At 33.8% G+C, this 13,815-nt stretch overlaps 1 protein-coding gene across 1 annotated transcript in view; it reads left to right on the top strand.

Annotated features, from left to right (window-relative positions):
- Positions 1-1,876: 1,876 nt before the first annotated feature.
- LOC140441530 (UDP-glucosyltransferase 2-like) overlaps positions 1,877-13,815 on the top strand; it is a 51,446-nt gene continuing 39,507 nt past the window's right edge. Inside the window, exon 1 of the mRNA XM_072532310.1 lies at positions 1,877-2,199. Coding sequence (XP_072388411.1) covers positions 1,968-2,199 — 232 coding nt within the window. The 5' untranslated portion in view covers positions 1,877-1,967. The remainder of the gene's footprint in view (positions 2,200-13,815) is intronic.

The following is a 13,815-nucleotide window of genomic DNA, read 5'->3' as shown; positions in this document are numbered from 1 at the left end:
ATATATATATATATATATATATATATATATATTTAGGGATTCTACAGTATTCACTGCCTTCCATCGCTCAACCGTTTCCATCTCTCTCTGTTGTTCCATTCTCCATCGTTTAGTCCTCTCTTACTCATGGCGTCGTCTACTTCGTTCCTCCAGAATTTTCGGCTCCTCTTTTCCTCCTTCTTATGAGGCTCCATTCGGTTATTCTCTTTATCCATCTGCTGTCGCTAGTTCTTCTTACATGTCCATACCACTTTAGTCTTTTTTGTTCTATATATGTTAGTATGTCTGTTTATATTAATGTTCTTTGCTTTATTTCGTCATTACTTCTCCTATCCATTCTTGTTACTCTGCAGCATCTTCGCAGGCATTCCATCTCTGTTGCTACTATCTTACTGCTGTTTTTCTTGTTTATGATCCAATTTTCAGCCCCATATGTCATAATACTTCGCACTAATGTTTTATTAATCTGCGTTTTTGTCTTCATATTTAGGTGTCTATCCCACCATACTGAGTTAAGTTGTCGGATTACTGTTCTTGTTTGTCCTAATCTTTGTGTAATTTCTTCCTCTATTGTTGCCTTTTTCGTGATTATAAACCCTAGGTATTTGAATTTATCCTTTCCTTTGATTGTTACGTTGTCATCAATCTGTAGATCTTCTATGTCTTCTTCACTTGTAGATAGGTACTCTGTTTTCGCGAGGTTAATATCTAGGCCAGCCTTGGTATATTCTTCTTGTAGTTTCTTCATCATGTAGCTGAGGTCGTCTTGGTCTTGTGCAATCACTACTTGATCGTCTGCAAAACTTAACGTATATAGGTATTCGTTCCGTACCGGTACTCCCATGCCTTCGCATTTTCTTTTCCATGTAGTCAAGGCTTTCTCTAAGTATATTTTGAATAGGATTGGAGATGTGGAACAACCCTGCAGGAGCCCTTTTGGTGTGGTGAAGTCTCCTATGATTCTTGTTCCCATTTTAATGGACACTTTATTTTCTTTATACAGAGCTTTTGTAGCTTCTATGAGTTCCGTCTGTATTTCTAATTTGTACATTGCCTCCCATAGTTCTGACCTTGGTACAGAGTCATACGCCTTTCTCAGGTCCACAAATGCCAAGTGTATATCTCTATTTTTTGCTTTTTTCTTTTCCAACAGTTGTTCCAGTGTGTATATGTGGTCTATGCATGATCTTCCTGCCGTGAAGCCTGCCTGATCCTGCCCGATCCTGCCCGATTTTGCCTTTTATCGCTTGCTCTATCTTTTCTCGCAGTATCTTCCTATTGATGATATTACGCTTATTCCTCTGTAGTTTTCGCATCGTTTTCTATCTCCTTTCTTAATATATATATATATATATATATATATATATATATATATATATATATATATATATGATAGTAATAAAAAACGCGTTTAACTATTCAATTTTACTCTTAAAATGGAATTTAATATTATAAAGTCAAAGTACCATAATGACATCGACATAACGAGAGAAAAGCTTAATGACAACTTCCTAAATAAAAAATAATTGGAACGTCTTGACTTGTTCGTCATTTCGTAACATATGCAGTATATTAATTTATATTATATTATTAAATCATAATTGCGTGACAAATGAACAGTTTTTATAACTCAATAAATTGAGTTTCTTACGAAAGAAGGAGATACGTAGTGTCTCTAATGATCTCTTCAATTAGTTTTGTCACTTGAATATCCGTTCTACTTAAATTGGTACCGTAAGTGCAAATTTTTATGATTACATAGTTCCTTTCACATCAATCATTCGCCGACCCCGTCCATCGTATTGTTCTTGTACTTCCATGAAAGATAGCGAACACCTAGCAAATTGTATTCATGCGATTTTTATACTATTATATATTTTTAGTATAGTATCGCTATTGCTAGTGAAGTGAACGGTGCAGTCGACGCGGTACTTGTTCGGAAATCGCTTCTCAATTCTCATACCGGGATGAAGCAAGCGACTTTGATTTTATTGCTTGCCGGCCTTGTGGTTGCGGAAAGCGCGAATATTTTGGGTATTTTTGTAAGCCAAGGAAGAAGTCAATTTATTTTGGGGGAGAGGTTGTTAGGGGAATTGGCAAAAAGGGGACATAATGTCACTCTTTTGGGTAAACACGTACCCGAAGAAAAACATGAAAATTTGCATTTAATTCAAGTAAATATGATGAAGGAAGATACTGGTAAGTGCATTTAATTTAATTTTAGTTGTGTTTCATTTACTTTATTGTCATTTTTGCAAATCTTTTACACCCATAAGAAATAAAAATTTGTTAACTAGAACGTACATCATTAAAAGAATTTAGAATATTTGGCCAAAAATCTACTTTCTCTGCAAAAAAGCTGTTCTGAAGCTATTTTATTGTGACATCTTAATGCAATTTACTATTTTGATTGGGAATAAATTCTAATAATTTAATTTTATCTGACTCATTCATATTGACAAGTCAGATACATAATATACATTTTAAAATAGATGACTTTAGAATGATATTGTCAATATTTTTGAGTTGCGTTCCTGGGACGACTTTATTGTAACAAAGTTCATTCGAAGAATATCCGTCAGAAAAATCATAGCATGTAATTCGTCTTAAAAAGTCAACCACATGCCACGATGACACTAAAATTCTCCTGTTTGTGATCCCATAGTAAATCATGAGGAAAAACCCAGGAAAACCTCATAATTAAAGAACGAATTATATGTATGAAAAATATATACATATACCTGTAAAATTTTTTTAAAATATATGTAAACATTCTTCGAAAATATGTAATAAATAAATTGAAGCATTAATTATATAAAATGAGTTAACAACAAACACCATTAATACTCAGCAACTTTATTTTTACATATTATTTATATATCTTAATTATTGACATTGTAAAAGGAATTTACAATGAACTTTAGGAAGCTTTCAAAATTTTCTAGGATAAAGGTTTGTCTTTTATCAGAAAACATTCTTCGAAAATATGTAATAAATAAATTGAAGCATTAATTATATAAAATGAGTTAACAACAAACACCATTAATACTCAGCAACTTTATTTTTACATATTATTTATATATCTTAATTATTGACATTGTAAAAGGAATTTACAATGAACTTTAGGAAGTTTTCAAAATTTTCTAGGATAAAGGTTTGTCTTTTATCAGAAAACATGTGTTTATAAAAAGAGAAGCTTCGCTCCATATCTACTGAGGTAATAGGGGCATATTTTAATTTTGATATAAGGTTGAATGCTCGAATAAATGAATTTTAATCAAATAAAAGGCAGATATCGAGCACAGTTTTTATTAAATCTTGTCCAAGTACTTTCGCTCCTTGAGTAATATTGTTGAATAGCCTAATTTGACGAAATGCCCCTGAAGATGCTCTAGGAGCGAAAGTACATGGGCAAGATTTAATAAAAACTATGCTCGATATCTGCCTTTTATTTGATTAAAAAAAATTTAATTTTGGCAAACAGGTCTCCATCAATACACGTTTCTATGTCAAAATGGCCTCTAAAAATGTATGACACATTCTGAATAATTTTAAAGCCTTCATTATTTTCTAAAACCTGCTTAAGCTTCCCCAAAACTTTTGTAGCAATGTCGCCTTTTCCTTTTTGGCATTCCTTCTGAAAATTTTCAATTAGTTCCACAGAATCAACTAGAAGTTGTGACTTCTTTTCTAGTCACGTAATTGTTTCCGGGATAAAACTATAATTCGTTTTAATACATGTCAGACTTTTATGCATCTCCTTATTATCGAAAACTGCTTTTGATGATATGACAGCATGTGAAGAGTCTGATATGTCGTTTATTACATCCTTTATTCTATCATAATTTTCGTTTACAAGAGGGAGTTGGGCTCTGATAATCTCTGTAACTCTGTTAACTCCATGAGCTAAACAAGTAATGTAAAAAAGATTCTGATAAAATATTTTTAAATTTTACCCCACCTTAACCATGTATGGGGTAGCATCCGATAATAAAATAACAAATTTATTTAATGGAATGGTTAGTATCTGACAAAAAGAAGTTTGTCAAAGTGTCTTGAATGCATCGTGTAACGGTCAAATTGTTGGCTTTTTCAAGTTGTTTTGAAGATATTAAAAATGAGTTTCCTGGACCATGTTCCTCTAGTGCGCCAATTAGCAAATGAACAATATATCTTCCACAGGCGTTTGTAGTTTCGTCCACAATAACATAAAAGTAATTATCATGTATGGCTTCTCGTATTTGGATCATTGTTGATTTGTATATAGAGACGACACTTGATTTCCTCAACGTGGATTCATCCGGGATATTAAACTTTCAATATTTTTCCAAAAAACAGTCCTAGATTAACCTAGTTTCCCATTGCCTACCCCATTGGTGGGAATGTTAATAAGGAACTGTGCTTAGACAGGCGTAGTAGGAAACGACGGCGGTATCTCCTGTTTGGACTTAGTAGATATACCAAGTTTGGTGTGGACACGGTCGTATCTCTGAAGTCTCTACCCGCTACCCTCGAAAATATAATAGAAGGAATTATAGTGACGGAAACCTTATAGCCATTCGGGGTAGGAAGAAATAAGAGTTAGCCAAGAGAGGCTGATAGGAAAGATTAAAGATATTTTACTCAAGACACTTTTTATTCCCACTCATACCTCGGGGTGTTGACTACAGACTGTATAGCTTGTCCAGCATGCCATAGCATGGAGGATAGGGTGCACATCATTTTTACAATGCAGACATCCCAACTCCATGGCCTGACCTGAAAATAAATATATTCGCTAATATTGGAGATAAAGCAGAGGCCATTGCTAGGTGAACTGATACAATTTTCTCTAATTTAGTTTTGATTATTTTTCAAGTCTTATCTAGTAACACATTTGTAAATAAACTATTTATGTCAATTATTTGTTTAAAAAATGTTTGGTATTCTTTATAAATAATTAGATATGATTATTCATACAACATATTCATACACAAGGAGAATTCATAGTTCCGTGCTCCATAAAAATAAGGTGCCTTGCTGTAGTAAGGTGTAATTAATTTCCTTTGATAATTTGTTATAATTTTTAAACTTTAATAAAATTCTATATATCCTGTTTTTCTGTATATTACTTCTAATAGTTTTTCGTCGAGATTAAATCTAATTCGAACAAATCCTGATAAACAATTTTTTTATATTAAACAATATGAGTGATAACCAAACGACGCATTTTACCAGTTAGAAATATTATCTAAGTAGAGAGACCTTGGACTTGGATAAATACGTGATGAGGAATTTGAACTGGTTTATCTCGACAAATTTTATTACAAGTGACAAATGAAATGTTCAGCAAACGGAAAAAACTTGTTATTTTAATTAGTTTTGCTCTATAAGTTTATGGAGTTTAATTTTAGACTATTTATTATTATTAAAATGATGTTAGAGATAACGCTGGAACTTTTATTACATTTTCAATAACACTGACTTATTCAAATTTTTATCTAAATACTTTCGGGTACAATGTGAATCCAAAGTAGCTGGTAAATATGGTTTTATTTTGATACTACATGATACTGCATAGCTACATGATGAAGAAACTACAAGAAGAATATACCAAGGCTGGCCTAGATATTAACCTCGTGAAAATAGAGTAGGTACCTATCTACAAGTGAAGAAGACAGAAGATCTACAGATTGATGGCAACATAACAATCAAAGGAAAGGATAAATTCAAATACTTGGTTTTATAATCACGAAAAAGGCAACAACAGAGGAAGAAATTACACAAAGATTAGGACAAACAAGAACAGCAATCCGACAACTTAACTCAGTATGGTGGGATAGACACCTAAATGCGAAGACAAAAACACAAATGTATAAAACATTAGTGCGAAGTATTATGACATATGGGGATCAAAATTGGATCATAAACAAGAAAAACAGCAGTAAGACAGTAGCAACAGAAATGGAATGCCTGCGAAGATGCTGCAGAGTAACAAGAATGGATAGGAGAAGTAATGACGAAATAAAGCAAAGAACACCAATAGAAACAGACATACTTACATATATAAAACAAAAAACACTAAAGGGGTATGGACATGTAAGAAGAACTAGCGACAGCAGATAGATAAAGAGAATAACAGAATGGCGCCCCGTAGGAAGGAGGAAAAGAGGACGACCCCGAAAATCCTGGATGAACGAAGTAGACGACGCCATGAGTAAGAGAGGCCTAAACGATGGAGAATGGGACAACAGAGAGAGATGGAAACGGTTGAGTCAGGGAAGGCAGTGAATATTGTAGAATCGAAATGAATATATATACTTTATTTTGAAATACGACTTTTATTAATAAAAAAATTGTTTCAGGACTAAAAATAAATCGAAAATCAAATTAAGGATTTAGTCTAAACCTGTGTTTTCTAAACGTTGCAAAACAAGCAGACGAGAAATGCACTTTTATGGAGATGCCAATTTATGAGTTCGGTCTTACGAAGCCAAGAGGCAGAAATATGCATATCAGCGAATGATGGTACGCTGTAATGAAATCAATTCTAAACCGTATATTTTATTTTTAAGTTTAAACATTATTCAAGGCTGTCGGTACTTTAACGTCCTCATAAAATGCAAGATATTCTTGAGGAATATACTTGCACATATCCATCAAGACCTTTTTCTTTGTCACTTTAATTGGGAGTGTATCGTCATATGTGGAAAATCATAAACTCGCACTAGTGGGCGTTTTTTATTCACTTTACGTTTTTTGCTAGTGAGTGTGTTGTCCAAGTCTGTAAAACGTTTTGTGATTTAAACTTTAACTTTAAATCGCGTAAGTTACTTTGTAAAACTATATGGTAATGTCAATTCTTAATTATGGGCTCTTTTATCCTTGCTTAGATCAAGTTACGAAATTAAGGTTGCAAAAAATGCAAAATAATTGTTGCAGATTTGTCTTTGGCATAAGAAAATATGATCGTGTATCATGCAAAATAAAAGAACTTCAATGGTTAATCATAGATAATTTATACAAATATCACCTCGCCTCATTGATATATCGAATTATTTCGTCGTCAAATTATTTATTAGTATTTCGTGAAGATGCTCATAATCTTGATCTGAGATATCCTCATAGTCTTATGATGTCAAGATACAGACTAGCTATTTTTCAGCGATCGTTTACTTACAATGCTGTTTTAGTGTTTAATATTTTAACAATAAATTTAAGAGGTAAATCTCTTGATTTCACGAAGCGGCATTATGAGAAATTTTTACTACAATCGCAGTAACGTTATTATTATTATATAGTATATTGCTGTCGTTATTGTTACCAATAGATATTTTTGTTTTTATCTATTCTTGATATTGTAGCGTGATTAAATAAAACGAGCGGTTCGAATTTATATACATATATTTATTTATAACTTTACAGTTCGGTAGTATCTTAATAACTAACTCTACTTCTAACATTGTTACCTATATATACCAAAAGTATTATGTTCGAGAATATTCTGGCGTAGTCCCACCTCTAATTCGCCTACGTGACCGGTTATTCTCTCTCGCACTCGATACACCGAGAAGCTTCTGGAGGGGTATTAGAGATGCAATGCAACCGTTACCTGGGCCATGCCGAGAGCACTGTTCGTAACAATATTATTTATCACATAACATCACAAATTATTTTCTTTATATTATTTTTCTAATAGCCACCTGACTATTTCTATCGTTTCAATATTATATTATTATTTATGTCAAATTATAAATCACTTTTTTCATTTTCTACTAATTTCAAACTTACTTTGTAAACTTGAGGTTAAGTGGAGTAGCTCTAGCTAGACTTTGCCTCATGTATCTCGTGTTTGTAAATTTTTACAGACTAACTAAGGGAAATTTATTATCCCAGATTTAGCCATACGGCTCACACTCCCTCTAAGGGGAAAATTCACTCATCCCAGATACCTCCGGTATCAAAAGGATTGAGTTCTGGTGGGACTCTTTCCGTGTTATCGAGCTCTAGGTGACTTGGTTTGCTGGAGTATCTCCCAAAAATGTTCGCACACATCTGGACGTCGCGAGGAGTACAGCTTTCTGCATGGCCTTATAAAGATGTTCATTTAGACCCAGATGTTTTATGTTCGCTAGGAGGTTTTTGGGAATAACACCAGTAGTAGATAGAATAATAAGTACTGTCTGGGTACTTTCTATTCTCCATTGTCTCCTGATTTGTATTTCTAGATCTCATTCATAGAAGCCATTCATGCGGCACTGAATCAAAGGCCTTCTGGTAGTCAATGAAGGCAGTAAAAAGGTTCCTTTTTTTGGTGTATGCCTGGTTAGAAATGACTGAGTCTATAATAAGTTGTTTTTTACAGCCCATGGAGCCCTTAGCGCATCCTTTCTGTTATCATTTATCATTTATCATTTATTATTATTATTATTATTATGTTCTCCCTATTAATGCCTTAGATATCTAGTACCACACATGATTGGTGTTGCTAAATTTTGCTGTTTTAAGCACAAACGGTAGTACACACCTCGGTAGTATAGTAGTCAGTATCCCCGCCTCTCACGCGGGAGACTGGGGTTCGATTCCCAGTCGAGGAGGACTTTTTTATTAAAATTATTACTTTATAGTCATTTTTAAATACTTATGGAGATTGCATTTTAATTTGTATTGTATTATTATATGGAAATATGTTGCACTGTATTGTAGTGTATTTTTTTATGTATATTATTGTCATTTTTAAATACTTATGAATATTGCAGTTTAATTTGTATTGTATTATTATAGTAATAACAAAATAAACAATGAATTTTACTGCAGAGTATGTGCAAAAAAATTTTTGCATTCAACTGCTTTCATACATATATGAAAATAAAAATATACATTTTCATCAAAATATTGATTCAATCCTTCATTGTTAGTAAGTTGTTATTAATTCTGTTTCTCTTTCTGCTATGTCTTACCTATAGAATTACATATGTAATGATTGTGCAGATTGACTCCCAAATAAATTTGTAACGGCGAATGCGTGTATAGAAGTGTAACTTCTATACACGCATTCTATACAGTCCCACTGGACTGCCACACCCGTTTTTTTTATTTCTAAGTACGTATAAGAGCCTTCCGAATGCTGCCCATCCTATTTTTACATGTCTGCTTATTTCGGTAGTCTTATTTTCTTTGTTTACCTTGACATTTTGACCCAAATATGTATATTCATCTACGTGTTCTATCTCTGTCCCTTGGATGTTTATCATTAGTTTAGTTTTGTTGAAATTCCTTTTTGAGTCCTTCAGCTCCTCATCATCGTATTTGATGAATTCCACGTGTCGGCTATTGGTACTACATCATCTCTGTATCTAGGATGGTTCAAGTATCTCCCGTTAATAGGTATTCCCTTATTTTCCCAGTCTATTCACTTAAAGATACCTTCTAGGACAGCTGTAAATAATTTTGGAGATATTGTGTCTCCTTGTCTTACGCCTCGGTTGATGTTTACTGGTCTTGTTTCAATTCCATTACCCAAAGTCACTATCATTTCAGCTTGTTCGTAAATGTTTCTTCTATTGCCCACAGTTCTACGCTATAAAAAGCTTTTTCATAATCTATAAAAGCCAGACAAATTAGTAAATTACTAATGTTTGTATTTTAAGAACGATTTCCGAAGTGGAATTGAAACGTCAATAAACGTACTTTAACCTTTAATTGTGGCTTATTCCCATTTAAATAGTAATTACGCTATTTATTTCATTACGAATTTGCTCCAAAATAAATCGTGTAAAAGTTATAATCAAGGAAAGTTAAAAAAAAGCGATGTTTAGTCATATTTTATTTTTTTTATTAATATTTCCGACCTATTTAAAAGAGAAGCTAAGTCAGTTATTATTATTGAAGTAATCAGACACTTTTTCTGCAGAAATCAAAATGTCACTTCTCACATCCAAATGTAGGTAGTCGTTTTTTCACAGATCTGCCCTCGTCGAATATTCGTAGCAGTAGCTTACTCCAATGTATAGATATATATATATACTGTATCCAGAAATTTAGTGTCTCATTATAAAAGTTATTTTAATAACAGCTATAAAACTGAATAATCCCTTGTAAGTACTTTATTGTTGTATAATTATCACAGCTATCCAGGCTGACAGGACTCACATATAGCCAAGTCAACTGTAGGTTGACATATAATCAGATCAAATATTATCATTCAAGCGTAATGTCAAAAAACTCTTTTTATAAACATACAAATTTCCCATAATTATTGTATTCTTTTATTAATCATTATTTTAAGTCTCAACGAAATAAAAGCGCCCAAAATTATGAAGATCTCAATTTAGTTAAATTGACTGGACCGGTGGTGGAAATTAATAAGTTTTGGGAAAACTGGTAATATCCCAAACACATGAAGGTGATCTCATTCAAGTATTAGAACCTGAACAGCGCCAACGAATACATTTATCTACTGATGCAAAACAAATTATTGCTAATGTTTTTCAAACTCTTGTCGAAAAAAATATGGACAGTAACGAAGCCTTACATGAAACGGCAACTTTGACTAAAAAACCATTATCCACAGTCAGAAAAATTGTAACTAATCCTATTATACCAAGATTAATAAGACGGGATAACAGTATTTCTCGGAAGCTCGATCGTGCAGATGAAGATCTTATTCGTCGCATAGTGTATGCCTTGTATGAAGAACGAATTGTACCCATACTAGATATATTAGTTGACAGGCTTCACGTCGACAACACTGAAATTAAGTGCGGTAGAACAACTGTTTGGAAGTGTTTGCAACGTATAGGGTTTAAATACAAAAAAGTAGATAAAAGACAGGTACCTATCGAATCCAATCGTTTACGGATATGGCGAATGGAATATTTAAACAAAATTAAACAGTGTCGTCGAGAGAATCGACCATTATTTATTTAGATGAAACGTGGTTTGATACGCCATCTAAAGGTTGGGTAGATAATAGTCAATCTTGTTCAACAAAAGCGCCTTCTAATAGAGGAAAAAGAATAACAATATTCCATGCTGGATTAGTCGATGGATGGGTTCCAAATGCCTTATCTCTATCAGCTAAAAACATCATTGATTCATGTCTCGATTACCATGACAACACAACTTCAGATATATTTGAAGACTGGTTCAAAAATAAGTTAATACCCAACATACCCCCTAATAGTGTAGTAGAAAGCTGGAATTCATATTTTCCTACATATAAAAAATATTATCATCAATTTAAAAGACGACAGTGATAGTGTCGCAGATCATGTGTGTGTGTGTGTGTGTGTGTGTGTGTGTGTGTGTGTGTGTGTGTGTGTGTGTGTGTGTGTGTGTGTGTGTGTGTGTGTGTGTGTGTGTGTGTGTGTGTGTGTGTGTGTGTGTGTGTGTGTGTGTGTGTGTGTGTGTGTGTGTGTGTGTGTGTGTGTGTGTGTGTGTGTGTGTGTGTGTGTGTGTGTGTGTGTGTGTGTGTGTGTGTGTGTGTGTGTGTGTGTGTGTGTGTGTGTGTGTGTGTGTGTGTGTGTGTGTGTGTGTGTGTGTGTGTGTGTGTGTGTGTGTGTGTGTGTGTGTGTGTGTGTGTGTGTGTGTGTGTGTGTGTGTGTGTGTGTGTGTGTGTGTGTGTGTGTGTGTGTGTGTGTGTGTGTGTGTGTGTGTGTGTGTGTGTGTGTGTGTGTGTGTGTGTGTGTGTGTGTGTGTGTGTGTGTGTGTGTGTGTGTGTGTGTGTGTGTGTGTGTGTGTGTGTGTGTGTGTGTGTGTGTGTGTGTGTGTGTGTGTGTGTGTGTGTGTGTGTGTGTGTGTGTGTGTGTGTGTGTGTGTGTGTGTGTGTGTGTGTGTGTGTGTGTGTGTGTGTGTGTGTGTGTGTGTGTGTGTGTGTGTGTGTGTGTGTGTGTGTGTGTGTGTGTGTGTGTGTGTGTGTGTGTGTGTGTGTGTGTGTGTGTGTGTGTGTGTGTGTGTGTGTGTGTGTGTGTGTGTGTGTGTGTGTGTGTGTGTGTGTGTGTGTGTGTGTGTGTGTGTGTGTGTGTGTGTGTGTGTGTGTGTGTGTGTGTGTGTGTGTGTGTGTGTGTGTGTGTGTGTGTGTGTGTGTGTGTGTGTGTGTGTGTGTGTGTGTGTGTGTGTGTGTGTGTGTGTGTGTGTGTGTGTGTGTGTGTGTGTGTGTGTGTGTGTGTGTGTGTGTGTGTGTGTGTGTGTGTGTGTGTGTGTGTGTGTGTGTGTGTGTGTGTGTGTGTGTGTGTGTGTGTGTGTGTGTGTGTGTGTGTGTGTGTGTGTGTGTGTGTGTGTGTGTGTGTGTGTGTGTGTGTGTGTGTGTGTGTGTGTGTGTGTGTGTGTGTGTGTGTGTGTGTGTGTGTGTGTGTGTGTGTGTGTGTGTGTGTGTGTGTGTGTGTGTGTGTGTGTGTGTGTGTGTGTGTGTGTTTTGTGTTTTATTGGCACTGGTTTTTACAACCAACTGGCCAGTCAATTTCATAATGATTTTTTTAGACTATAACTTATCACTAACTCAGGGGAGTAATGTGTAGTCTCTGTGTTAAGTAAATGTCTTGTTACTTTAGTAAAGTCGACGTCATTGTCTTTACAAAGGGACGCTAATTGTATCCGAACGTTTGCGGTCCCTCAGGTGAGTACCGATTTACTCGTTTTAAAGGGTTCATATTTATTCACGTTGACATGTTATGTTTAACTTTTCCGTTTCATGTCTGAAAAAGTTGGCAAAAAATGATAAATTTCTTTATTAATAATTTCACGAAAAAAAATTATTGTTCACTAAAGGTTGTGCATCACATGAAATTATTAATCAATAATCTTATAAAATATTAAGTGGTAGATAGGGAAAATCATAATTATTAATTAATACTGAAGTGATTTTAAATTTAGATATACAAGAAAATGTTATTTTAAAATGTTTGTAGGTATTAAAAATTATGTCCAAGTTTAGATTCATGGCCTTCTAATAATTAAATAATACATTTAAAGTAAAAAGTAAATAAAAAAATACTTTTGCATTTGTTGATTTTGTATATTGAATAATTTATCAGTTTATGTATTTTTCCCTTAATTATCTAGATATTTATTTAAATTAAATATGTAATGTAAATGCCAAATAAAATATAAAATTCGTTAAGCCGGCCCTTTTTACTATTTACCTGAAGAGGCAAATCTCTTTATGGCGTCGACTTTATCAGCGGGATACTTTTAAATTCTGCATAAGTCAGTTCTTATAATTGTAAATGAAGTATACATATTCTTGATTAATTGATATTTTGACTGTGTTCATTCAATGGGTACTACAACAATTAACCTAAATTATAACTACATTATGGAGTAATTCGAGGATTCATTAAGAAAGTCAACTTTCTTGTTAGGTAATAAGGCGTAACATAACGGTATATAGGTACTGATCGTTCGATGTAATATGTACAAATAACACACTTTCAAAGTGAATAATCCTGAGAAAAACTTTGAAAGCGATATTTAGTTGGGAAGATGGATCAAATTGAGTATTTAAATTTCGATTTTATTAAAGAGGTTCTGAATAGTGGCGTAACTATAGGGTCACAGGACTGAAAAAATGCCACGGAATTCCGTTCCGAGATGTTGTGAGCTCAGAAGTAACCTAGCATTTTTACCTGAATTTAGTAAAAAATAAATATTTTAGACAATTACTTATAATATACACAAACATATGTATAGTATATTTCATAATATACACAAATTCAAATAAATAATTAAGATTTAAAGGCATTCATAATAAAAGAATCAATTTTAGAACGCAAAAATCGTCTGAATTTATAAATGATTTAATGACTGAAACATGATAAACTAAATAACATTGCAAAC

The sequence above is a fragment of the Diabrotica undecimpunctata genome, chromosome 5 (genome assembly GCF_040954645.1).
Source record: "Diabrotica undecimpunctata isolate CICGRU chromosome 5, icDiaUnde3, whole genome shotgun sequence".
In the NCBI taxonomy this organism is placed as follows: domain Eukaryota; kingdom Metazoa; phylum Arthropoda; class Insecta; order Coleoptera; family Chrysomelidae; genus Diabrotica; species Diabrotica undecimpunctata.
The sequence above is the reverse complement of the archived record's forward strand: the minus strand, read 5'-3'. Positions and strand labels throughout refer to the sequence as shown.